Below are 26,632 nucleotides of genomic sequence, written 5' to 3'. Positions count from 1 at the left end.
GGGAGGTTAACTCTCACCTGGTCGAGTGACGCGAACAGCCATCTGGCCAGCGGTGTCCTCAGCCTGTTTGTACCACATGCCACTGGGGCTGGGCAGCCACTCCTCCACACGGCAGCTGTAGGTGCCGCTGTCCTGCACGGCCACGTTCTGGATGAAGAGCCGGTACACGCCCGGGGAAGGGCTCTCCAAGTGCAGCCGGCCCTTCAGGTTGTTCTTGGCTGCCTGCTCTCCGTAGTGGAAGGTGGCATCGCGACTCAGGCGGGCCACAGTCTCCCGCTCTGGCTGGTTGGGCTTCCACACAAACCATTCCACCAGCAGCTGTGAGGCTGCGCTCGTGCGGTTCAGGACCACGCACTCCAGCTGCACCTGCCGCGTCTCCAGAACCGACAGGTTGCCCTGCTCTTGGCTGAGCTTCAGGCGGCTATCTGCATAAGTGAGGAAAGAGAAGTTGCCAAACAGAAAACGAGCCACTTGCACGCAACCTTTCCCAGTGGACGTGAGTGCATGCCTTCCGAAGACAGGAGGACAGCAGCAGGCTCACGCGTGCACCCTGAACACTCTGAGTTCTTGATCATGGGTCTGAGTTCCTGAGTTTCAAGGAATTTGGTGTTACAGTAGCAGCTGCCCCCAAATTTATAAACCTCATAGATTCAGATGCTTAGGAGAGGACAAGCATGCACGGTAGATGACTCCACGTCCAAGTGACAGCAGAGCATGAGGAGCGTGGACAACTGGAGGGGGTGGCAGGGCAGAGATGGAAAGGGCATGGTGAGAACCCTGCTGGAAGTAACAGCAAATTTTTAAAACTGACCACATTATGGCTAGAATATGCTGAGCCATCAACCTCAGAAGAACAGCAGGGGAAAGCCAATTTAATATGTACACCAGTTGGTCCTAAGAATTGCAGTTCTTACTTTCTCTACCAAAAAAAACACAACAAAAGGACCATAAGGGTTTCCTCTCAAGATGGGAGCAGAACTGATCTAACATCAGTAAAGAAAAGACTGATACGGATGGCTGTTTGAAACCTCAGCCAATCAGATTGTTCTCCGGAGAAAAAGGTCATTAAACATGGTACGCTTTGATGGCATCCTTGCAATTTCAAAAGGGCCCAAAAAGCCTCTCTGGACTAGAGGGGTTAAAAAGCTATGAAACTGTAAATGCACAGAAGCCCCTGGAAAGAACACCTCCTGAGTCAGGGAGGGGGAAGAACTTTCACTTTTCACTTTTCCACTTCAGCACTGTCACAATATTTTATAAGGCACATTTATTCCACTTTTGTAATAAAAGTTCAAAAAATTTTAAAAAACAACTGAAATTTATATTTTTTTTTGAAATTATATTTTAAATAACCAATCTCTGAAAATATATACATACTCTTGTTGTCTCGGGGTTGAAAGATTATTTTCTCCTTTGTGCTGTTTTAGTATTTTCCAAAAGTTCTATGAGTGTATGCTTTCTTATTAAGGGGGGTAGGGGGTACTGGAAGAAGTAGGGGAGGGGAAAAAAAGAAAAACATACAAACTAAAAATCTCAACTGGGGACTTCCCTGGTGGCCCAGTGGTAAAGATTTCACCTTCCAATGCAGGGGGTGCGGGTTCAACCCCTGCTTGGGGAGCTAAGATTCCACATGCCTCATGACCGAACAACAAGAATGCAAACAACAAAAAACAATACTATAACAAATTCAATAAAGACTTTAACAATGGCCCACGTCAAAAAAAATTTTTTTAATCCAACTGAAAAAGGGGAATGTGTTGTTTTAATCTATGTCCTGTGAGTTTTCTGTTTATAGTGTTAATATTCCCCACAAACAGAGATTTCACTAGCTGTGTTTTGACAAGGATCCTTACAGCCCTTGTGCCCCAGTTAGCTTGCTGCTGAGAGTCTGTAATCCCCAACAGGGAAATTCCCTTGATAAATTTAGGCTGTACCAAGAACTTCTCAGTTTCAGCACAAATGAGAAAAGGGAAAGGCGGAATGATGACCAAGAGGAAACACATGGGGGGGGAGGGGTGAACATGACCTCCCAGTGGGGAAAATGGTTAGAACTGAAAACAGACAGGAAGAACAGAAACCCAGGAGAACATCTGCAGGCCTAATGGCAAGCTTCAGTTCTCAAAAGCCCCAGGGACTGGCCTGAGGGCAGGGCATAGGTCACTGGAAATACCAACAGGAATCGTTTAGACTGGAGCTTCCTGTTTTACGCCTCAGAAGCAGTGGACCATGAGGTAGATGAGAATCCCAGGATCGGGGTGGCCTGACAAATACAGTATCCTGAGGAAAGGAGGGGACCAGCCCCGTGGCATTCAGCCTGGGCCAGGCCACATATGGACTTCTGCATCTGCTTCCAGAACAAACTTTTATGGAGGTCTCCTGGGAGACAAGCCGTGAGAATAGCATGGTGAGGAAAACAGGACCTGTGCTCACTCATGGGGCTTCCCACCTACTGACTCTGAATATATAAATAGTAAACAAGTAACACATAATAACTGATGATAAACGAATGTCCACAGGTATAAATATGAACAGGCAGTTCATAATGACTTATATACAAAGAGCTGTTTCAGGTCGTGACGTGCTCTGAAGAGGCTGGAGAAAGGAGACATGGAGAGATCGTTGTAGTTCAGTCATAAGTCGGGCCTGACCCTGCGATCCCGTGCACTGCAGCACACCAGGATTCCCTATCCTTCACTGTCTCGCGTTTCATGTGCAAACATGAGTTTGAGCAAACTCATGTCCATTGTGTCAACGATGCCATCCAACCGTCTCATCCTTTGTCGTCCCCTTCTCCCCCTGCCCTCAAACTTTCCCAGCATCAGGGTCTTTTCCAGTGAGTGATTAGGGTGTCATTTCAGTTAAAATGAGCTAGGAATGCCTGAGGAAGAATGCGATAGATGGACATCTATGGTTAACATGTTCTAGGGTGAGAGAATAACAAGCACAAAGGCCCTAGGGTATCGGGGAAAGCAACCATTCATTCCTTATTCAACCAATATTTACTAAGGGTGTCATGCCAGTGGCTGGAGATCCAAAGGCACAGCACCTGTCCTCTAAGTGTTTACAGTATAGTGGAGAAGAAATGAAAACAATTATTATACTATGCATTTTCTATGGAACCCCTGGTGACATAGGAGAAACCAGGGAAGGCTTTCTGGAAGAGGTGCTGAGGGAAGTCTTAGGAATGGGGTAAAGACGGGGAGAAGCACTCCAGGAGAGAGCAGCATAAGCAAAGGCATAGGGTGGCAACACAGCATCCCACAGCCCATTGGGAACCACAGATTGTGGTTAACAGTGAACTATAGGGCATGCAGGAATGAGGGATGGAGAGGGAGCTTAAGGCCACATTACGTGAAAAGCGCAAAGAACTAGAACTTTTCAACAAGGAGAAGGGGCTCCCTTCACATATTTGAAAGGGTATGACTCAGACTAATCTTGGGTTGTTCTGGGGCAGACCTAACACCTGAGAGGGAAATTACAGGGAAAGGGACTTTCTAAGGACCAGGGCCACCCAGAAGTGGAACTAAGTGGGGCGGAGACAGTCAGCACTCCCTCCCTGGAAGTGTGCCAGCAGAGGTCAGACACGGCTACCAGGGAGCAGAGTATAAACAGGATAAAGGTTACACTTACAGGATCTGAGAGGGGTCAAGGGGTGATTCAATTCGCACAGGAAGAGCTCATTCCTGGGCTGGGATTGGGTGAAAAAGAAGAAGGGGGAAGCAGATGAAGGAAACCAGAAAATCCCTTCCAGGCAGGAATCCTGGGTATGGAGCTGGCACCAGCCTGAGATCCGGGAGCACCAGGGACCCTGCCTTGCTGCACCTTGTGACCCCCATCTGTCGCTTAGGCTTTTCCCTGTTGAAGATGCTGTCTACAATAGCAGAGTCAAGAACACGTCTCTGAGTTTGCCATCAGTACCGGGACCCAGGAGGTAAAGCGGGCGGGCCCGTAGTGCGCTAGGATGACACTCTGCCACACTCACATCCAACATGAGCCCCGTAGAGCCTGCCGCCCCCAGGCAGTCTCTCTGCCCTCAGCCCACTGCCCGGGCTGCACCCCTGCTCTTACCTGGCCGCTTCACAGTGACCTCTGTGCGCCCTGAAACCTCCTCTGCCAGCTTGTACCAGGCATAGTTGGGGCTCAGCAGCCACTCTTCCACATGGCAGTAGTAGCTGCCGCTGTCGCTGACCTCGGCTCTCTGGACAGTGAGGCTGAACAGACCCCCGGACATGTGCCTCTCAAACTGCAGCCTGGCTCTCAGGCCCTCCTCCTCGGCATAGGTGCCATACTCAAAGGCGGAGTTGTGGGTGGTTTTGAGGATGAGCTTGCCGTCGGCGTCCGAGGGCTTGTGAACATACCAGAGCACAGCGAAGTGGGAGTTCTGGCTGGTCTGGGACTTGACTGAGCAGTTCAGCTGGATGGGCCTGTTTTCCACCAGGGTGAGGGTCCGCTTTGATTTGCTCACCTGCAAATTGGTCACTGCAAAGCAAAAGGGGGCGCTTTAGCAGAATCACCGCATACTCCTGGAAATGTGGCCTGTCCCAGGTCCTGCCTCTAGGTTCCCCGTCTAGCACAGTTCCTAGAGGACCCAACACTGATGGGCTTCCCTCAAAGCATGGCTCAGCATAAGGACAGCAGCACGGACCCCATCTCATCCCAAACAGCCTCTGCCTTCCTCTGCCTTGCCTCGCCCCCAGCTCAGGTCCTCACTGTCTCTCCTGGCTGCTAACCCCATCACAGAGCCTCCAGGGAGATTCGGCAAACACACACACCTGCCCATAGCATTTTCCTGCTGAAGAAATTTAACAGCTTCCAACCGTTCATATTGTTTAGAGTATGCCTGCTCCATGTCCCTCATGAGGCTAAAGGTAGGGGTGCTCTGAAGAATAAGATGGTCCTGCGTGGGGATGGTCTCATCAGTGCACCCTGAGATTTGGGCTTCAGAGAGCACTCACTCACTCACTGTTTTCTGGGATACGTGAGTGAATGAGTGGGTGAGTGGATGAATGAATGAGAGTGAGCTGGAGAAATATGGTAGCAGTTGGTGGGAGGATGCTGGGGTGCTCTTCCTGGGGGAGGGGGAAGGAGAAGGTGGAGAAGAAAATGATGAACAATGGGACAGAACAGAGCCAACTCCAGCCTCCCCTTCCCCTCTCTCCTGATCTACCCTACCTAATTAATTACCATGCTCTCCTTTAAAGTGGCAAGAAGCCACGGTCTAATGAAATATATCTTACGAAGGTAATTGGAGATCTCACCCACTTCATCATTATTATACTTGGCTCTGCTTCCCCTACTCACCATCCTCCCCTTACTGAAAAAGTGGGGGGGAAAAATCACAATTTCGAGTTTCCCTTAGGAAGCTAAAAGTAAAAGCATCATTTTATCCTCACCCTTCTCTTTATACTTTGTGTGTTGAGGACCAAATCAGCTAAGAAAGAAACTCAGGACAAGGCACAGACCCTGATAGGGAGAGCAAGCTGGGCTTCCTCCAATGAGTCTGCCCAGAGGGAAGGCCAGGGCAGGTTGGCCTGGGCCTGTCTCCAGCATCCCTGCCGATCAGTCTCTTGATCCAGAAACAGGACTGAGTCCACTGGTCATGCCTGGGTCTCTTCTGTCAGCTCCAGCTGGCTGGTTCTCTTAGAGCTGAGAGTGGAAAGGTAGGATCAAGGTCCAAGTCCCATGCCCCAAGGCAACTGAAACTTTTGAAAGCTCCAGACTGTCACCTGGACACCCAGATAAGCCACAGACAAAGGTTCTGAGTGACTGAAAGGATTCAGCAAGCTAAGTACAGCAGAGACCATACACAATACCATGACTACAAAAGCAACTCTCAGGCTGTGTCTTCCGGTGCTAAATCAGGTGACAGTCTTCACAAAGCTGAATTCACATACCTACAGACCTTCTCCAGGCATCAACACACATGGTTGAAATAACCTGGGAGAAATCCCCTGGGCCACGACCCCACCCTTCTGGTTTCATCTTTTTTGGGCAACAAGCCCACTCTCCTGCCTTCTCCCTTCTTCAAACGCACAAAGTCCTCCAGGGCGCTGGAATCCAGGGCAGGCTTCACCAACAAGCACCCAAGCTCTGGAAACTAGATTCACGTTAGCCTGCCAGTCGACTTTTCAGATCCGATCCCTCTAATACTTGAAACAACCAGCTCCCTTTTCATTCCTTTCCAACCCGATTCACTGCATGCAAATGATATCTATATCAGAGCAAATGACACCACCTGAATTATCTGGTGCTTGGCCAAAAAAACTGGGTTTTTCAGTGTAGAACAGAAAGAGATTTAAAATGTATTATTAATTGGGGCCAGATTATTTTTGCAACTGTTACTAAGGAAACCTCCATTGCTATAGTAACTGCATATGTTAAACTGTATTCCTATGACTAAACTTCAACTAGTCACATGGTCTGAGAACAAGAATCCAAGGAACAGAAATGTTTCAAAGCATTTCTGTTTTTTTTTTTCTCCTTTCCACGTCAAAATATTGTGAAGTGTGGAAAAGCTTGAAAGAGAGGCATTTTTGAAATCTGGCGCATGTTTGATAGGTGGGCAAGGGGTCAGCTCTGTGTCTACGTTCTGAATTTCCTCTCGCGTCTCAAGGACAGGAAGGACCTTTCCTGAAGCCCAGGGGAGATGGCAGCCTGCACCAGTAATTAGGAAACACTCTCGCATCCTACTGGCACTGCCCTGGGCGATGTGTGGCCAGCCGGCACCACCTTCCTCCATGGAGGTGGGGAGAGCCCAGCCCCCTTAAGAATCAGAGGCATTTTCATCTGCAAGGTGAGAACCATTACAGCATTCACCTCTGAGGAATGTTGTGCAGATTAAAAAGCAATATTCTATAGAAAGAAATTAGCACAGAGCCTGGTATAGAATAAACATGCAGGATGTTTTCACCATTCCCCTTTCTTTTTGGTGTCTGGACTCAATCCCACATTCAAAGCTCCCTACTAAGTCAAGAAATGCCAATCATAAGTTGCACACTTTCTACGGAAAGTACTGTCTGTGGACTGGCAGCATCCGTGTCGCCTGGGAGCTTGTTAGAAATGCAGATGCACAGGGCCCACCTCGGGCCTCCAGAACCAGACTCTGTCTTTTTTTAAACAAGATCCCCAGGTGGTTCCAATGCACCTGAAAGCCTGAGAAACCTTTCAGCTGCGTGAGTGAATGGAATGGAATTAGGCAGTAAACACAAAGGTGAAAGAAAAGACGCTGAGGACTTGGTTAATCCCCAACCATGAGTCAGCAGGAGGAAAAGGTAGGAAGATGGGTGAGAGGCTGCAGGCCAGATCCTTCCCACACCCCACACGCCTGCACAGATACCAGGCACTTCCCAGCTCCCAGAGCTGGACTGTACCCTGTTGGAGAGAAAGGCTCTTTCTGTACCTGGAGAGTCTCCATCTGAGGCCTCCAATCACCTGTGGACCTGCAACATCAGCATCACGTGGGGTGAAGACACTGACTTACAAACCCTGTGCCCGGGGCCCAGCGACCTGCGGTTTCAGGAGCCCTCCAGGTGATTCTGATGCACCAAATTTGAGAAATCACAGGTGTGGCACTGAGGTGGCTGCAGGGAACTCTGGAGATAGCAGTTTCTGCACAGTGGTGTGAGCAGTAGCCAGAGGGTAGCAAACAGGCAGTGAGGAGCAGAAGGAGAGAGGGATGGCTCTGTCTTTGTTAGAGATCTGTGACAGTCATCAGTCATGTTAGGACTACAGGGGGCAGTAGCTGGACAGCAGGGATTTTTCAAATTGAGGGACGTAAGTCAGCCAGGAGACTGGGAGAGAGTGAAGAAGGGCTGCAGGAGAAGTGTGTGTGTGTGCGCATGCATGTGCAAATCCCATCCATCTTCAAAAAAGGAGGGGAACTTCCCTGGTGGTGCAGTAGATAAGAATCTGCCTGCCAATGCAGGGGACACGGGTTCAGTCCCTCGTCTGGGAGGATTCCACATGCCTCGGAGTAACTAGGCCCCCTGTGCCACAATTACTGAGCCAGAAGCCTGCAACCACTGAGGGCCATGCACCTAGAGCCTGTGCTCTGCAACAAAAGCCACCAGAATGAGAAGCCTGCCCACCAAACTTGAAGAAGCCCTCACAGAGCAACGGATCCAGCTCAGAGAAAAATAAGTAAATTAAAACAAAACACTAAGGCTAGTGACTTCTGCAACCCACTTCCCCCAACCCCCAAAAACAGAAAGGAGGGGGCAAAGGCACCTGCCAGTCAGCAGTTACCACACCTGAGAGTCCCTACAGCCTTACCACCACCTTAGCCCCCCTCCCTTCCCTCCTCGTGCTCATACCCTAGGTGAGCCCCTGTCTTCTTCTCAGACCTTATACGCCAGCCTCAGTCTCACCAGGGAGAGCCTCCTAGGCTGCAGACAGGACCTCGCTGCTCCCAGCTTAGGGCCTACCTGTGGCTCCCCACATAACAGTTCTCAACAGGACAGCAATGTTCTCAGGGACACCAGGGAAATTGAGGTGGGTGGGGGCAGCGGGGGGCTATAGAATATGAGATGGACTAAAGCCAGTAGATTCTGTAAACCAACCTGGGTTGACTCTGTGTAACAGGTCTCTGCCTCGTGTCCCGTGTGACTTTCAAATGACATTCATCTAAGTGAAAACTCTGTGCCTAGTACCTAGCACTTTTCATTTTGCTATCAACACAATACTTTTTGTTTTTTCCATAGCTTTAACATATGCTAGGCAAATCAATGGCACCCCACTCCAGTACTCTTGCCTGGCAAATCCCATGGACGGAGGAGCCTGGTAGGCTGCAGTCCATGGGATTGCTGAGCGACTTCACTTTCACTTTTCACTTTCATGCATTGGAGAAGGAAATGGCAACCCACTCCAGTGTTCTTGCCTGGAGAATCCCCAGGAACAGGGGAGCCTGGTGGGCTTCCGTCTATGGCGTCACACAGAGCAGGACACGACTGAAGCAACTTAGCAGCAGCAGCAGGCAAATCAAGGGAGGGGTTTCCTTTGCCTTGTTCAGCATTATCTCATGAGCTGCTCAGGATCTTGGAAACCGGTCCAGACAGCAGTGCTGCTCAGAGGTGGTACCACTGACACAACCAGACACAGCGATGGGGTGGGTAGCAGGGCCTCTGCCTGGCAGCAGCATGAACTGGGGACCGATCCTCCCACAGTAGCCGCCCCCGAGCACTGACATGTTAGAATTTATTGCTTTATTACAAACTACTTCTAAAAAAGTTTCTCCATTCTGCCACCATAAGGGCATTGTAACATCACTGACTCAATGGACATGAGTTTGACCAAACTCCGGGAGATGGTGAAGGACAGACAGGGAAGCCTGAAGTGCTGCAGTCCATGGGGTAGCGAACAGTTGGACACGACTGAGCGACTGAACAACAATGAGCAACAGCAGCAACAATTCTTAAAGATGACATGAATTTTATTTTAGAGTAGGAAAGGGACTACTACAAACTTATTAAAAAAAGGGGAACATAATGAGTGTGGTCCCAAGTCTTATCTGCCCGGTTTAGAATATTCTTACTTCGCACAATTATGCAATCCTTTCTATGTGCTAAGCACTGCTCTAAGCCTTTTATAAATATTAACTATCTGGTCCTCACCAGACCTGTGCAATAAATATTATCATCCCCAGTTCTATAAAGATACTTGCTCAAAGTCACACTTCTGATAAGTAGTAGAGCCAAGATTAAAACCCAGGCTGTCTGCTCTGTCCATGCTTCTAACCTTCATGAACTCTGACGCTCCATGCTGTCTTGTATTAGTGGGGCTCCCCTGGCCCCTGCCAACCCAATCTCTCCCAACCCTAGACTCAGTCACAAGCACACTGCTGCCTCCCTTGTGATGTTCTTTATTCACAACTCTGAGCCTGAAAGCTGTGCTGCTCCTTCCTGCCACCCACCCCCATGCAAACTGATTCTCTGCTCAACCCTATGGCCTACCCCCTGGACTAGCCTCTGGCCAGCCTGAGAGGCAAGCCCTGTGACACACCCATCACTGCAGCTACAGCACCTAGCACAGCAGCTGGCACACAGCAGGTGCTCAAACGTGCTCGTAGAAGGCACTGGGAGGGAGGGGCGAGGAGAAACCAGCAAAAGTCAGGACGTAGAAACAGCTAATTAGGGTAACCCAGACATGCCCTGTCTGCCTTACCTGTCTGCAGACAGAGCACTGACCCTTGCTCACTGACTCCAAACAGGTGCACCTGGTGTAACCATGACAACAAGGCCCGAGGCACAGGGGGAGGGCCGGGGGCTCCTCCAGGGCTCTTGCTCTCATGCTCACTCCCTCTCTCAACACCCACTGGGCAGAAGCCACAGGCACACGAGATGGAAAGAGAACCTCAGGTCCTCCTGAAAGAAAGGAGGGGCCAACCCCTCTGAAGGACAGGACAGCCTGTCATCTACTAGACTGTGACAGGGAGAGCCACTGTCACAGGCCCCGGACTCGGAAGTCAAAGAAAAGAGCCCTGAGCTCACCCAACCTGCCAGGTCAGCAATAAGAAATTGGAGAAAACGGATTTGGCAGCATCCAGAGGGTATTAAATATTCATCCCAACTGCCCATCAGCAAAATCCCCGCAGAATATACCCACTGACAAGTCGGCTTTCTACACCAGAGGCTGTCCTCCTAGAAGCTTGTTTATTGCTTTGTCAATTTTAATGCGCAATATTTAATAGCCAGACCAAGATACGGTTGTAAATATTTGCAAAATGAGTGCTGACATTTCCCTTATTGCTTCTGTATTTAGGGATATGTAATTGGAGGGTGTTTGGGATGCTAAAGAAAATCAGAAGGAAGCAAAGCAATGCTTCAAAATTAAAAGGAAAAATAAGTGATTAAGAGCTAAGAATCAAATATGCTGAACTAGCTTAAAAGTCCTGCTTAAATGCCCCTGGTAGTGTCACACTCTGCCTTCAATGGTAGTAAAGGCTAAGCTAAATCAATAAGACAGGAAGGGTGATGGTATTCCTTGAAGATTTCCTTATGGATGTGCGTTTGGAACATGAAGCGTGCATCCAGAATGGTCAATAATTGGATCCACAACATGTTTATCACTAGACTGTGACAGGGAGAGTCACTGTCACAGACCCTGGACTCACTGAAGGGATTTCAGAGAAACAAAGAGCCGTGGTGTGGCCAGGTCAGTCGGTGGCTCTGACAAGGACTGGTCTAGGGCACAAAGCACACAGTCTTCCTGGGAGCAGATGACACCGGCTGTAGAGGGCTGATACAAGGACCGCCACGAGCGAGCCAACAGCCCCTGAGTTTCTACTGCATGCTGTTCGAACAAGCATACTCAACAAAAGCATCTTCTAAAAGGCCGGGCAGTGGGGCGATGATGTTCCTGTGGAAAACACCAGAGCAGGGTTAAGGATCCATGGTTTGAGAGGCAAGATGTGGAAGAAGAGTAAAAAGAAGAGAAGCCAGCACTGGAATGAGCTCTGGTGTCCCCAAGCCTTAGAGCCATCTGGTGGCAGAAGTGAGATGAAATAGAGGTGTTCAAGGAGGCACAATTTAAACTCCTTCACCATTAGCAAACTGTGTCTGGAGGAACCTCTACAGGGACTTTGTGATTCCAATTTAAGAAAACAAATTTGAGAATGTGTTAAAGGGGTTCAGGGATGGTAAACCTAAGAGAGAGGGTGGATTAAATCAAAGTATATGTTACCAAAGAAGATTCCTGAGAGGGGGTGAAAAATACCATAATAAAATAAAATTAAGAGCCTGGACTCTGGAGCCAGACTGCCTGTCTGGATTTGAATCTTGCCTCTGCCCCTTATGGATCGCTGGGTAATTTATTTATCCTCTGTGTCAGTGTCCTTACCTATAAAATGGGTGAACCCAGCACCCCCTCGTGGAACTGCATGGACTAAGAATGAAGAGTGTTATTGTGTATAAAGCATTCAGGGTGGTGATGGGCACGCCAGAAATGCTCAATGGAGATCAGCCGATATCACTACTGCAGTTACTGCTTCCGCCACAGGTGCTGAAATACCTCCACACAGCACTCTACAAAGAGAAACTGCTTCTGTAAATGAGATTAACTGAATGCAGAAAGGATGTGGGGGAGGGGCGGGGGGGGGCGCGGGTGCTACGCAGCATGTAGGATCAGGAATGCAACCTGTGTCCTCTGCAGCAGAAGCACAGAATTTTAACCACTAGACCACCAGGGAAGTCCAAGAAAGATAATTTCTGATATGGTCTAAAAAAGGCCAAAGTCTCCCTTTCATCCACCCCAACTGCTTTTGAATGAAGTTCATACCTGGATTCCCACCCCTATTTCCCACTGTTTTTGGACTCTGGCAAGTCCTGATCTCTCGGAGCCTCAGATATTCCATTTATAAAATGAGCAAGCAGTACTTTCTTCTCAAGGCTGCAGGAAAGGTGACTGAGGGCCATCTACACCAAGTGTCCAATACATGCTCCGGCACGTGGTCAGCCCTCTGGCATTTCTCCACTTCTACTTTGCCCAAATAAAAGCTCTAGTAACAACCAGGGTGTATGAGGAAAAGAGTAAAAATGAACACAAAGCCTTTGGAAAATATGAAGTGCTAAGTGCATAAATATTTGATAAGGAGCGATCAGAACACTTAAGGGGGATGCACTCTCTCTGGTGCCGTAGTCCCTCCCGGGAGCTGCGCATGCTCAGCCTCAGCTCCCACCTTGCTCTCTGCGGCCCCCAGAGGGCCAGCCAAGTGCATTACCATGCACCTCTGAGCAGAGGCCAAGCACCCGGGCACTTGCTCCCAAGTATCCCACGCCAGTCGCTGCTTGTTCTTGCTTCATGGTGAAATCACAAACTGACTCAGTGTAAGCCATGTGAGAGTTGAACATATGGCCCTCAGAGCAGATCCTGGGTCCCCTAACTCTTCAGGGGGCAATAAAATGATATAATGCAAAATGGAGATACGTGGATATCAGAGCAACCTAGGCTCCTTGTTCCAATCTGTTTTCCATCTGACAAGCAAACTGTCCCTATCAAGGCTCCTAAACACTGGGAGCCTGGGTTTCCTCATTAGCAAAATGGGCATAAAGACATCTGTATTATTTCATTGCTGGATGAATATGAAAAGAAAACAGAGGTACTAAGCACAAAGCCTGGCACCCAAGAGCTATTTAGTACATTTCCGTCCCCTTTCCCCTTTAGCTGTTACTGTTTCAGTTGCTAAGCCATGTCTGACTCTGCGACCCCAGGGACTCTAGCCCACCAGGCTCCTCTGTCCATGGGATTTCCCAGGCAAGAATACTGGAGTGGGTTGCCATTTCCTTCTCCAGGGTATCTTCCCAACCCAAGGATCCAACCCACTTCTCCTGCATCCCAGGTGGATTCTTATCACCCTACTTCCCCTTTAGTAGCACCAGAATTAATCCAAATCCAAATAACCGAATCTTCAAGGAACGAATTCTTTTTTCTTTCCTTAAGTACTTCCGTCTTAGCTTCTAAGCAGTAAGACAAACAAGCAAATATTAGGAATTTATTTGAAAAGGCAGCACCAGTCAAGGTCCTAGGGTCAGCACTTCCTCTGCCTTCTGTAGCTGGAACCACGTGATGGACACCGAGGGGGTTCACAGTCTGACCGTGAGGACAGAGGAGACCACAAAGGATGCAATTACTCAGAGAGGCAGACAACCGGGTCCCTCACCAACAAGGGTTCACACAAAACAGGGTCTCTGCTTAACCCCCCATTAACCTGCAAATCCACTTCAGCAGAACAGCCTCTTCCCTGGCATCTTGTTGTCCAAGTTTCAGCTCTAATTGGCCAGGGAACCATCCCATCACTTACCCAAGTCATTCATTCCAAACAGGACCCTGCTATGGGGCTAGAAGAGGTGAAGGATAAGCCCAGATGTTGCCACTTTGTAACCTCACGTTGCTGAAAATAATAAACACTGTGATCATTTGCAGTGGTGGAGCAGACCTGGTTTGGGCACACACCATGGCTGTGAGCAATCAGAAACACCCTTTTTCAAGGTGTTCAAACCATCTTTGCAAAGTCGGTGAGGCATCTCTGCAAAGTCTCTGCAAAGACCCCACCCTTCACTGTATGGCTGCTGGTGCTCTCCTGCTCAGGGCCAGGCTCCACCCTCTGCCTGCCACCAACCTAAATGGAAACAGGTACAGACACAGAGAAAACCATAAGAGCAGCACAAACTTACCCTCTCATTAGAGGAAGGGCCTGATTAAGGTGAGAGTGTTTGCACACTGCCCCCTGACTAAGGCTCTCCAAATGAGTGTGTCCTTACGACCTGATGCAAGAGAGATTCCACCTGCCCGGAAGAGGGGAGCTCTCAAGTGCTCAAATCCAGAGCAGGAGGGCAGGGCCTGGGTCAGGCAAACAGTGTGGGGGAAACGATTCAAACATGGCTCCATTCACCAGCTACATGACCCTGGGCTGATCACTTGACCTTTCCTGGGGTTGTTGTGAAATTTTCATAAAATAATCCCAAGCACCCAGGGCAAAGCAAACATTCAGTAAGAGCCTGTATTCTCCCTTTCGCGTCTGAGGTTCCTGTCTGCAAACAGGGGACGCTGGGTACCTTGTTCACATCCTTGTTGCAAGGATCATAGAAGATGACATTAAGAGACAGAGCTTTCCACAAAACAGTCAGGTTGGCCTGCATACCTCACGGATATCAACATCTTCACACTTACACACAAACACATACTCATAGAAGCGACTGGGGAAGTGTTCTGGATTAAAGGAAAAGAGACATGACACCTAAATACGATTGTGACCCGTGACTCAATGCGGGTTTGGAAGGAGAAAACATAAGGGGCATTTTCAGGACAACTGGCAAAATGCTAATACTGTCCTATAATCGTGTGAAATTCCCAGAGTCTGACAATGCTGTTGTGCTTCTAGAGTGTGTGTGCACTCAGTCATGTCTGGCTCTTCACTACCCCATGGAATTCTCTGGGCAAGGACACTGGAGTGGGTTGCCATTTCCTGCTCCAAGGGATATTCCTGACCCAGGGATCAAACCCACGTCTCCTACATTGGCAGCCAGATTCTTTACCACTGAACCACCCAGGAAGGCCGCAATCGTGGTTGGGTGGGCCCCAGTCCTGATCTTCAGAGACCCACACTGAACTTATTTAGGAGGAAGTGTCCTGATGTTGGCAACTTAACTGCGACCCACCCGGGACCCTCACCTGGCTGCAGCACCCGGATCTCTAGCAGGTTGGAGGTCCTCTCGGCCAGTCGCATCCAACTGTTGTTGTAGTTCCTCCGCCACAGCTCCGCCACACACTGGTACTTGCCCGCCTCCGTGTCACTGGCTCGGCTGATGCTCAGCCGGACGTTGTTGCTGGATTCCGCCTTCTCGATGGCCGTCCGGGTCCGGAAGCTGGAAGACCTGTCCCCCCACTGGACTCCTCCATCCCGGGTGAAGGTCACCAGACCGTGGAACTCGATGGTGCCCACCGGCTGGAACCGCCACGTCACTGACACAGGGACCCGGGAGAGATAATGGGGTTTGATGATGCACTGCAGGTCGAAGGAGTCGTTGTAGGTCACCCCTGGCGTGCGGGAGATGGCAGTGACCGCGAAGCCTGTTTCTGGAGACAGAGCAGAGAGAGGTAGATAGACACATCTATCTGCATGGAGACAGACACTTGGCTTCCTCAGGGCAGTGGGACGCAGTGACAGGGCTCCTGGCAAAAGCTAACAGAACAAAGTCTCACACATGGGGCTCTTTTTTTAAAATTAATTTATTTTAATTGGAAGCTAATTACTTTACAATATTAGAGTGGTTTTTGACATAGATGTCCATCGGCAGACAAATGGATAAGAAAGTTGTGCTATATATACACGATGGAATATTACTCAGCTATTAAAAAGAATGCATTTGAATCAGTTCTAATGAGGTGGATGAAACTGGAGCCTATTATACAAAGTGAAGTAAGTCAGAAAGAAAAACACCAATACAGTATATTAATGCATATACTTGGAATTTAGAAAGATGGTAACGATGTCTACCTAAATGAGAGACAGCAAAAGAGACACAGATGTATAGAACACGGGGCTCTTTTGATGCTCAGGCCAGTATTACTTCTGCTAGCGTGTTGACACACAAACCCAACAATTCACAGGACCTCACAGAAAGTGGCTGGTGGTGATTCTCCTTAAGCAGCACTAGCAAACCGTTACCAATGAAACCTTCAGTTGGATTTCTGTTGTGTCAATGCCCACCCCACGCCACCCCTGAACAGCAGAGACTGAGTGCATGGAGGCAGGACCATCCCTAGACAGCTTGGATTCCATGCTGAAACAGGAGAAAGAAGCCCAGTGCCAACTTCCTTCATGCCCGGCCCATCAGCGCACTTGTGAAGAGGGAGGCGGGGGAAGCAGGTGCCCATGCTCCCCAGGCAGGGCAGCTTGGGTTGGCTCCCCAGTCTGACCTCCATCTCCTCATGGAATCCAGGGAAAAGAGACAGCAAAAGACCCACAGCAGGAAGGACTGATCTTCAGAAGGGGGGACCTTGGGCAAAGTGGGGCCCTGCAGGTGTGCTAGCCCGAGTCTCTCCATATTCCAGCATCCCTAACCCAAAATACTGACTCCTCAGGATGGGTGACCAGAGTCCCGTCAGCTCTGAGAGTATGATGGACCATTAACACATTGGTTATGATCCCAAAACTAAGAGCAGCCAGAATTTCCTGAGCACTATCTATGTGCCCTATCTAACAGGAGACAGGGATTAAGACCATCCCCATGGAAAAGAAATGCAAAAAAGCAAAATGGCTGTCTGAGGAGGCCTTACAAATAGCTGTGAAAAGAAGAGAAGCAAAAAGCAAAGGAGAAAAGGAAAGATATTCCCATCTGAATCTAGAGTTCCAAAGAATAGCAAGAAGCGATAAGAAAGCCTTCCTCAGCAATCAATGCAAAGAAACAGAGGAAAACAACAGAACGGGAAAGAATAGAGATCTCTTCAAGAAAATTAGAGATACCAAGGGAACATTTCATGCAAAGATGGGCTCAATAAAGGACAGAAATGGTATGGACCAAACAGAAGCAGAAGACATTAAGAAGAGGTGGCAAGAATATACAGAAAACTGTACACAAAAGATCTTCACGACCAAGATAATCACGATGGTATGATCACTCACCTAGAGCCAGACATCCTGGAATGTGAAGTCAAGTGGGCCTTAGAAAGCATCACTACGAACAAAGCTAGTGGAGGTGATGGAATTCCAGTTGAGCTATTCCAAATCCTGAAAGATGATGCTGTGAAAGTGCTGCACTCAATATGCCAGCAAATCTGGTAAACTCAGCAGTGGCCACAGGACTCGAAAAGGTCACTTTTCATTCCAATCCCAAAGAAAGGCAATGCCAAAGAATGCTCAAACTACTGCACAATTGTACTCATCTCACACGCTAGTAAAGTAATGCTCAAAATTCTGCAAGCCAGGCTTCAACAGTACGCGAACCGTGAACTGCCTGATGTTCAAGCTGGTTTTAGAAAAGTCAGAGGAACCAGAGATCAAACTGCCAACATCCGCTGGATCATGGAAAAAGCAAGAGAGTTTCAGAAAAACATCTATTTCTGCTTTCTTGACTATGCCAAAGCCTTTGACTTGTGGATCACAATAAACTGTGCAAAATTCTGAAAAAGATGGGAATACCAGACCATCTGACCTGTCTCTTGAGAAACCTGTATGCAGGTCAGGAAGCAACAGTTAGAACTGGACATGGAACAACAGACTGGTTCCAAATAGGAAAAGGCATACGTCAAGGCTGTATATTATCACCCTGCTTATTTAACTTATATGCAGAGTACATCATGAGAAATGCTGGGCTGGAAGAAGCACAAGCTGGAATCAAGATTGCCAGGAGAACCAATAACCTCATATGCATATGACACCACCCTTATGGCAGAAAGTGAAGAGGAACTAAAAAGCCTCTTGATGAAAGTGGAGGAGAGGGAAAAAGTTGGCTTAAAGCTCAACATTCAGAAAACAAAGATCATGGCATCTAGTCCCATCACTTCATGGCAAATAGATGGGGAAACAGTGGAAACAGTGGCAGACTTTATTTTTGGGGGCTTCAGAGTCACTGCAGATGGTGACTGCAGCCATGAAATTAAAAGACGCTTACTCCTTGGAAGGAAAGTTATGACCAACCTAGATAGCACATTCAAAAGCAGAGACATTACTTTGCCAACAAAGGTCCGTCTAGTCAAGGCTATGGTTTTTCCAGTAGTCATGTATGGATGTGACAGTTGGACTGTGAAGAAAGCTGAGAGCCAAAGAATTGATGCTTTTGAACTGTGGTGTTGGAGAAGACTCTTGAGAGTCCCTTGGACTGCAAGGAGATCCAACCAGTCCATCCTAAAGGAGATCAGTCCTGGGTGTTCACTGTAAGGACTGATGTTGAAGCTGAAACTCCAATACTTTGGCCACCTCATGCGAAGAGTTGACTCATTGGAAAAGACTCTGATGCTGGAAGGGACTGGGGGCAGGAGGAGAAGGGGATGACAGAGGATGAGATGGCTGGATGGCATCACCGACTCAACAAACATGGTTGGGTAGACTCCGGGAGTTGGTGATGGACAGGGAGGCCTGGTGTGCTGTGATTCATGGGGTCGCAAAGAGTCAAACACGACTGAGCGAATGAACTGATCTATGTGCCAGGCATGGTGCCAACTGCTTCACTTTCACCTCACGTCACTGAATCCTCAAAACAACCTTGCGGGACAGGTGCTTAGCACTCTTTTCTTACAGAGGAGGAAACAGAGGAGGTATATAAATTGCCCACTATCAAGCTGCCAGTAAAAGACAGTCAGATTACAGACATGTATGTCACTGATTCCAGGGACCTTATTAGGTGTCTTTAGTCCTGGGACGCATAAGGCAGTGGTCAGGTTAAAGGCACAGACCCTGGAGCCAGAAGCCCAACTCCGACACTTTCTACTTGTGTGACGTTGAACGAGTTACTTAATCTTCTGCCTCTATTTCCCCACCTGTAAAATGGGTCTTTGTGAAGACTGAATGAATTAGTATATGTAAAATACTTGGAATAGTACCTTCCAAGGTACTATTACAATATTACTGTATTTTGTTAGATATATAGTAATACATTGTAATACTTATTGTTACATATATAGTTCACTTTAAAAAAGAAAGACATAAAAGAAAGTATTTTAAACTCCATTGGTAAAAGACAAGGTAAGGAATGAAATCTTTTGGCAGAGTTAGGTCAGAATCCCTTGGTAAGTCCTGGCTGTGGGAACCACAGACATACAATGAATACGAAAAAAATTCAGAGGGCAGGGACATCCCTGGTGGTCCAGTGGTTGAGAATCAGCCTTCTAATGCAGAGGACTGGGTTTGATCCCTGGTCAGGGAACTAAGATCCCACATGCCACGGTGCAACTAAGCCTCTGCCCCAAAAAAGACCCAGAAAAGCCAAAAAGTTAAAAAAAAAAAAAAAAAATATATATATATATATATATATATATATATATATATATATGGTTTAAAAAAAATTCAGAGGACAACCTGATGCTATAAAATTACTTCTACCTCTATCCACCCCTCAGACGTTCCTAGCCTCACAGGAAGGAGAGACTCCCCCTGTTGGACACCCAGGACTTTCCTCACAAGTTCCTTTCCCATATGTCCACAGAGGATGCTGAGCAGAGGTTCAGGGATTGAGCTGAACAGGAAACTCAACCACTAGATGAGGTTTCCAGACACAAAAATCTGAGCTGCATGGTGAGTGCAGAAGGCAGGTCAATCTTTGGGATTAAGCTTTGGAAAGGAAAAGTAGTTCTGATCTGGGGCGGGTGGTGACCCAGGACTTTGGTGAGGGCAAAACCACTTGGGGCTGCCACTTCCAGTGGGGTATGCCCAGAAACATCAGCAGCCCTCCCAACGAGGAAGGTGAGCATGGTCCAGGGGTGGGATAGGAAATCGCTGAGGACAACTGATGTCACAGTCTCTTGGCAAACAGGAATACTTAACATGACAAGGTACCTTCCCAGCAAAGTAGCTGACTGGTCTTGTAAAATGTAATATACAGATTCCATTAGGCAGATAAATGTTGATGGAAGCCTCTTTAACTACCCCGTGAGAAGGAAATCTAATATACCCTGGTTTTAGCCAGGGTATCAAGGTATCTTAATTTCATGCTAATCAGGAAATGGCTTTCTTTAGGAAGAGCTGTATGGAGGAAAAGATAAAAACACAGGCTTTGAAAAACATTTTAAGGCAGATTGCTGGCTTCCCGGGTTCAAGACTGTGGGTCTGTCATTTAAAAGCTATAGCCCTGGGCAAATGAGTTATCCCCTCTAAGGAGTCTCCTTGTAAAATGACAGTGTTTACTTGTAGGCTAGGTGAGGATTCTAAGGGACAGTTAAACTTAAGTATTTACACTCAGCCAGGAAGGGTAGAAAATGCTAAATAAATGGTGAAAGGTTTTGTCCTACCCTTCTCTACCAGGCTCTAAACTGCCAGGAGGGCTGAGCCCCTGGAGAGGAGGGCCTGGGTGCAGGAGGGAGAGAACCTGCTTCCATTCTTCCAGCTCAGTTTCAGCAGTGGCCTTTGTTCCTCTACCTGGGACCACCCAGGCCAGAATCCTTACAACTTCATTCCTACCACCCAGACCCAGGAGTAGTAACAGTGCCCGGCTGTCACCCGTCCCCTGGGCCCACCATGCTGAACCACTGTTGGTTCCCTGAACCCCATCCGTACTTCGTCAATGCTTTCTTCAATCAAAACCTTTGGAAGATGCCATCCATTTCCCATGTGCTTCCCTGGTGGCTCAGATGATAAACAGTCCCCCTGCACTGCAGGAAACCCAGGTTCAATCCCTGGGTTGAGAAGATCCCCTGCAGAAGGAAACGGCAACCCATTCCAGTATCCCATGGACAGAAGAGCCTGGCAAGCTGTAGTCTATGGGTTGCAAAGAGTCGGACACAACTGAGTGACTTTTTCTCATACGTGTCTTAAAACGGGAGCATCTCCCGCAACGGTCCCACCAAAAGACAGCAGAGCTTACTTACCGAGAGCGGTGATGGAGACGAGAGTGCTGGCCCGGCGCTCCCCTGCGATCTGCCACTCGTTGTCCACGGCCCGCACCCATTCGGTCACGTGGCATTCGTACTGGCCCTCGTCTTCCTTCCTGGTGTTGAAGATGCTCAGGCTGAACGAGTTGGGCTGCACCTGCTCCATCTGGATGCCCCCAAAGCTGTTGCGCTCCCAGTAGGATGCGCCGGGCTGCACAGTGCCGTCTCGGTCCAGCCACACGATGTTGCTACGGCGGTTCTGCCGGTCCACCAGCTGCCAGATGACGGAGAAGCGGCTAAGTGGCCGGCCCGTCGTCCGGATGCTGCAGGTAAGGTGCAGATTGTCGCCCTCCAGGATGACGCTGGCGTTGCTGGCCACATCCACAAAGATGCTGCTCTCTGGGGAGAGGGAGAGAGTGCCACGCTGGGGCTTTCTGGGCTCCACTGTGCCCTCCCCACAGACATCACAGGAGAAAGGGTACAAATGTCACTCTATTCAGGTACAGGGGACCTGGGAGGATGCAAGCCCTCTGATGCTTGCTGCCACGAGCCCTGGCTGGCTCTGGGCTTTGCTGCCTTGGATTTTTAGATCTGATAACCTTGGAGGGCCTTTGCTGGGTGCAAAGATAACGTGTGGGACACTGAGGGCCTAAGACCCGAGACTGGATCAGGACCTAAGAAATATGTCATCAAACATTACCCTTAGGGCATAAAACAATTCATCAGGTCCAGTCAGCCCTCCATATCCATAGGTTCCACATAAATGGATTCAACCAACTGTGGATAGAAAAGATTCAAAAAAAAAAAAAAAAAAATTCCAGAAAGTTCCAAAAAACAAAACTTGAATTTTGGCAAACTGGCAACTCTATATAGCATTTACATTGTATTAGGTATAAGTAGTCTAGAGATGATGAGTGTGGGTTATATGTAAATCCAAAAAGCCACTTTGTATAAGGGACTTGAGCATTCTCAGATTTGGGGTGGTCTTGGAACCGATCCCCCTCAGAGTCTGATGGATGACTGGAATGTGTTCAACAGGGTTAAGAATTTTTGACTTGGATTTTCAGTGAGTTAAATAGCTTGAAAATTCTACTTCACCTCATCTTCCCATCATTTAGGGCCACAGCAGTCAAATGAAAGCTGAACATTCATATATGTCATTTGAGTCTTTCAGGGCAATATTAGGAAGTAGGAAAAAAAAGTGACAGGAAGTATCTGGAGGACAACATGTGCTTTCTTCCTTGGTTGTGGGCAATAATGCAGCAGCAATGGCCTCATTTCACAGAGCGAGTGCTGAGCAACCTTTCAGGCTTCATCAACACAGAGGAACAGACCAAAGGCAGTGGCTCGCCTTCCCATGGCCATCCACCTAGCCCAGCGGTTCTGCTGCTCTCGACCTTGACTTTCTGCCAGTCAAACTCCAGGATAAGGATTCTACTCCCTTTATTCCTTTGCTACTCATTTAGCTATCTGACCTCCTTCAATGGAATTATTTAAGCTCTACATGCCTTCTTCAATGGGATGGGTGGAGAGAGTGTTATTTATATTGTGAATTTTTAAAAGATTATAAAGTAAATAAGCCAATGTCTATAAATCACCTAATACATAGGTTTTCAAAAACTGGCCATCATGATAATTAATTTTACTATTCCCATTAACTATTTGTTTTTCATAAAGACTTTGGGTATTTTAATCTATCTTGATTATGCATATATTATTTTGTATTATTATCTATAGAGCTCAAAAAGCAAGGTATAAAAAAACCAGAAAGTACCAGATTGATTCAGCTCCAATTTTCTGGGCACCATCCACATGAAACATATACAACAATTTTGAATCAATCAATCAATCTAATCCCAGATCAAGGGGCACACCCAATTACTGAGGGGAAAAGCATATCCACGACCATGCATTTGGAGTCTATCTTAGCCCTGTATTTTCCCCACAGGCAGAAAGAGGCAAAGATAAGCACTGAGCCCGGGCATGGAGCTCTTGCTATAGTGAACGTGTCGGCCACCCATTCTGGATAAGCTTGTTTCACGTGAAAAAAGGTCTAGATAGACAGAGTGGGGAATAGGAATTTTCCCAGGAGCCACACCAAGATGATTCATGGTGATGACAGATCTCCTGAGTAGCTACATCTACAGCACTCATGTCTAAAAACTAGGATTTGGAGGCAGACAGACCAGGTTCCAGGCCCCAGTCTATTGCCCACTAACCCTGCAGTCTTGGGGCTCTTACTTAATCTACACAAGCTTTCATTTCTCATGTGCAAAATGGAAGTACTAATAGTCCTACTTCTAAAGGTCATGACACTGAGAGTATCAGATCGGGTAATTATTTTTCATCATTGTTAATAGTAACAATATTCCTCTTTAGATTAAAGACTCATTAATGACTCACTTCCAGTGCTATCAATTCAAAGCGAGAAATTAAAGAAGGGCAACTTTGGCATCAATGGAAAAAAAAAAGTCTCCTCTTGCCTTAAGCAGAAGAATGACTTACAGGGCATCACTCCCACCCCCTACTATCACCCTAATGGGCTTTTCTATAAGCCCTGGCTCATTTGTTACGAGGGCTGCTGTTTGGTAATCTGCTGTTTGAGCAAGCCTGAAAAAACCACGCAGTTAGATGTGAAACTACAAGGAAAAAAAAAAAAATTCTGCAGCCCAGGCAAAAGCAAATACAGACACAAAGCTAACTGCCCATTAAGACTATTTACAAGCGTTTCCAGGCTTGAGAAAAAGGCAGCCAGCAATTTAAAACTCTCTAGATTAAATGAAAACCAGGACAGAACTAATGAGAATCTAAGTGCATGGTCACAACGAAATTCCAAATCAGGAGACTGATGGTGGAGCACAGGCTAAGCGCAGAGCAGTGGATCTGGCGTTAGAAGCAGATATTTCTAATGCGATGCAAGCTTGACCACTAAACGGAACCGGCTTAGCCACTTCCCTGTATGGTGCTCTGGTCTCTTCATTCAGAGGATGAACAGAATACTACTGGATTGGAGGGCTGGGAGTGGAGAAGGAGATGATATACGCAGAAGCAGTTTGGGCTCTTGGGAGTTAAAGCGCCATTAAAATCCAAGTTTTTACTATCACCATTACCGATGTGATTCACTGTGTTCTTTGGTAGACTTACCCAAGTGGCCTTGGGGCAGGATCTGGTGGTGCTGGGGGACTTTAACTACCCAGTTATCTGCTGGAAAAGCAATATAGCAGGCCACAGATCATCAAACAAGTTCTTGGAAGGGGATGGGGGAAATCGCTTAGTACAAAAAACAGAGGAAGGACACAGTGTGGCTGTCCTTCACTGGATCCTTACAGAACAATGAGGAATTAGTTGCAGATTTAAAAGTAGAGAGTCCGTGGTTAAGGCAAGCACAGACCGACAGGAAAATAGTAAAGAAGGGGCATCCAATTCAACAAATTCCATTCTACAAATATTCAGCAAGCATCTACCCTATGCAAAGCACCATGCTAGGCATTGCAGGGGGGAATAAGAAAGAAAAGAATTTCAAGACAATGAGATGTGTGTCAGAGAGCAATTAAAAAAAAAATAAGCACAAAAGAAAGCCATCCTGTTGGTGAGAAAAGAAAAAAAGAGCGGCAAGACCCTTGTTGTCTGTTTTTTCTTCACACTTGAAACTGTATTAAAAATGTCAAAGTGTAAATAAAAATGTAAAGGGAATCATTACAGGCCTAAGAGAAAGAACAGTTTGAGCAGTGGAGAAAAAGGTTAAAGGTTAGTTTAAAAACTTCACCGTCTTGTTTAAAATCAGAGCATTCTAAGGTTTCTCTTTTTACTAAAAATAGAACTATGAGAGAAATGAGATATTAATAAGGACATGCTGATACTATGAATGATTAAACCCAAGATAAGCAAACACAGGCAGTCCCCTAATCCCCCAGTCCTGACTGATACCCACCCAGACAATGCCAGCTACAAGCAGGCAGGGAGCCCACCTAAGCAACCCTGGAAATGAGCTAAGCTTTAAAAGCCTATGCTCCAGGATGATGTGAGAGGTCCCATCCACTGACTTTTAAAAACCCACTTCCAGAAGGGAAGAGACAATTAGGGAAATGCCAATCCCTACACCCTCAAACCCAGAAAGCAAATCTTTCCTAATAATGCTCTTTAGGATTTAAAATCCTCCCATAAAAGACCAACCCTCTTAAGTAAGGTTTCAAAGCAGGCACCCACCCATTTCTTCTGGGATTTAATTCCCACATGGGAGTGAACAGCTGTGCTGGAGTCCTGGTTGGTCTCCAAGCTGAGCTGGCACTGTTGGCGTTTATATAGAGCTGCCAGCATTCAGATCTGCCAGGCCCCTCGCCAGCCTGCAAACACACACCTGATGCTCTGCCTACAAGAGGGGGGAGGGGGCAGGGTGCTAAGTGTGGGCAGGTGAGCTGGAGAAAGGAGGGGGCTTTTCTCTGCCAGCTGCTTGAACCTGCCCTGCCCTCCCCCAGCTCTTCTCTTCTCCCCAGACTTCCCTGAGATGATGCTAGCTCCTGGACCAGACCAGTGGGAGGAGGGAAAGGAAGCGGCCCCTCCCTACACTTACTGATGGGGAGGACGATGACGGGTATGTTCTTGGGACGCTTGCTCTCCTTGTCGATGAATTCCCCGGTTACTGTTTTCTCCCTCTCCGTCACACGACAGTTGTATTTTCCGCTGTCCTCCTGGCGGAGGTGGTAGATCTTCAGCACAAAGACACTGTCGCTCTCCTTGGCCACTTGGAGCTCGCCCCTGGCTTCCCGATGGGTGAATTCACTGTTGAGGACTGGCACAGCGTTCGGCCCCATGCTGGCGATGAGTGAGCTGTTGAAGGCCCAGGAGACAGCGAAGTAACGGTCGGGAATGTTCTGCGCCTCCAGGATGCATCTGAACTCCATCGGCTCTCCCACCGTGTACAGCCGCTTCTCCGTCTCCAGCCGAACGGTGAACTCTTTGTCTGAGAAAACAAATAACAAGATGGATGCATTCTGGGTGACCAAGGGCCCCAGCGCTCCAAGCTGCATCAGCAAATTCCCACTGTCGCCACCCTCTCAACAAGCTGACTACTGGGAAGGCACTGCCACACCTGTCTTAAGAGAAAAACTCTTGACTATCTCAGAGGAAACTCAAAGGTAGCCAGACCCAAAAAGTTTAAGGGTCTTCTTAATCCCAATCAAAGTGACGAAGCTCTGTCTGCAGCTTATAATGCCTTAGATTTCACTCCCAGAGATCAGCAAGCAATATCACTCCTAATTTCAATTTCACGGCAGATTACAAAGGTCCAACCTTGATCTATATACCCAGAACTCCGTCAAAGCATCAGGAGTACAAATATTTTCAGTAGATATTATAGACATTACCCTGCTAGACTTGTGAGATAAAATTACCCAGCGGCCCAGGTGCTGACCCCAATCTTAATAAATATTCTTTCTCTCAGTCTATTTATCTATCTGGAGAGAGAAAAAAAAATGTCTATTTTTCTCAGTCTATTTATGGAGAGAGAGAAAAATGTCTTCCACTCTCATGTGAATATTGCAAATAAAAAGACAATCCCTAACAAAATTGCATAGGAAAAGTGAAAACTAATGTCTTTTCACTAGTCCATCATCCACCG

General features: G+C 47.6%; 1 protein-coding gene across 1 annotated transcript in view; it reads right to left on the bottom strand.

Annotated features, from left to right (window-relative positions):
* The window catches only part of IGSF3 (immunoglobulin superfamily member 3), a gene marked incomplete at its 5' end in the record, with an annotated part of 60,703 nt that overhangs the window by 26,606 nt on the left and 7,465 nt on the right, over positions 1-26,632 (bottom strand). Inside the window, 6 exon segments of the mRNA NM_001192700.2 lie at positions 18-425; positions 4,069-4,479; positions 15,163-15,567; positions 21,013-21,414; positions 24,160-24,219; positions 25,586-25,975. Coding sequence (NP_001179629.2) covers positions 18-425; positions 4,069-4,479; positions 15,163-15,567; positions 21,013-21,414; positions 24,160-24,219; positions 25,586-25,975 — 2,076 coding nt within the window.

Source organism: Bos taurus, chromosome 3 (assembly GCF_002263795.3).
Source record: "Bos taurus isolate L1 Dominette 01449 registration number 42190680 breed Hereford chromosome 3, ARS-UCD2.0, whole genome shotgun sequence".
In the NCBI taxonomy this organism is placed as follows: domain Eukaryota; kingdom Metazoa; phylum Chordata; class Mammalia; order Artiodactyla; family Bovidae; genus Bos; species Bos taurus.
Note: the sequence above shows the minus strand (reverse complement) of the source record. Positions and strands in the feature narration are given on the sequence as shown.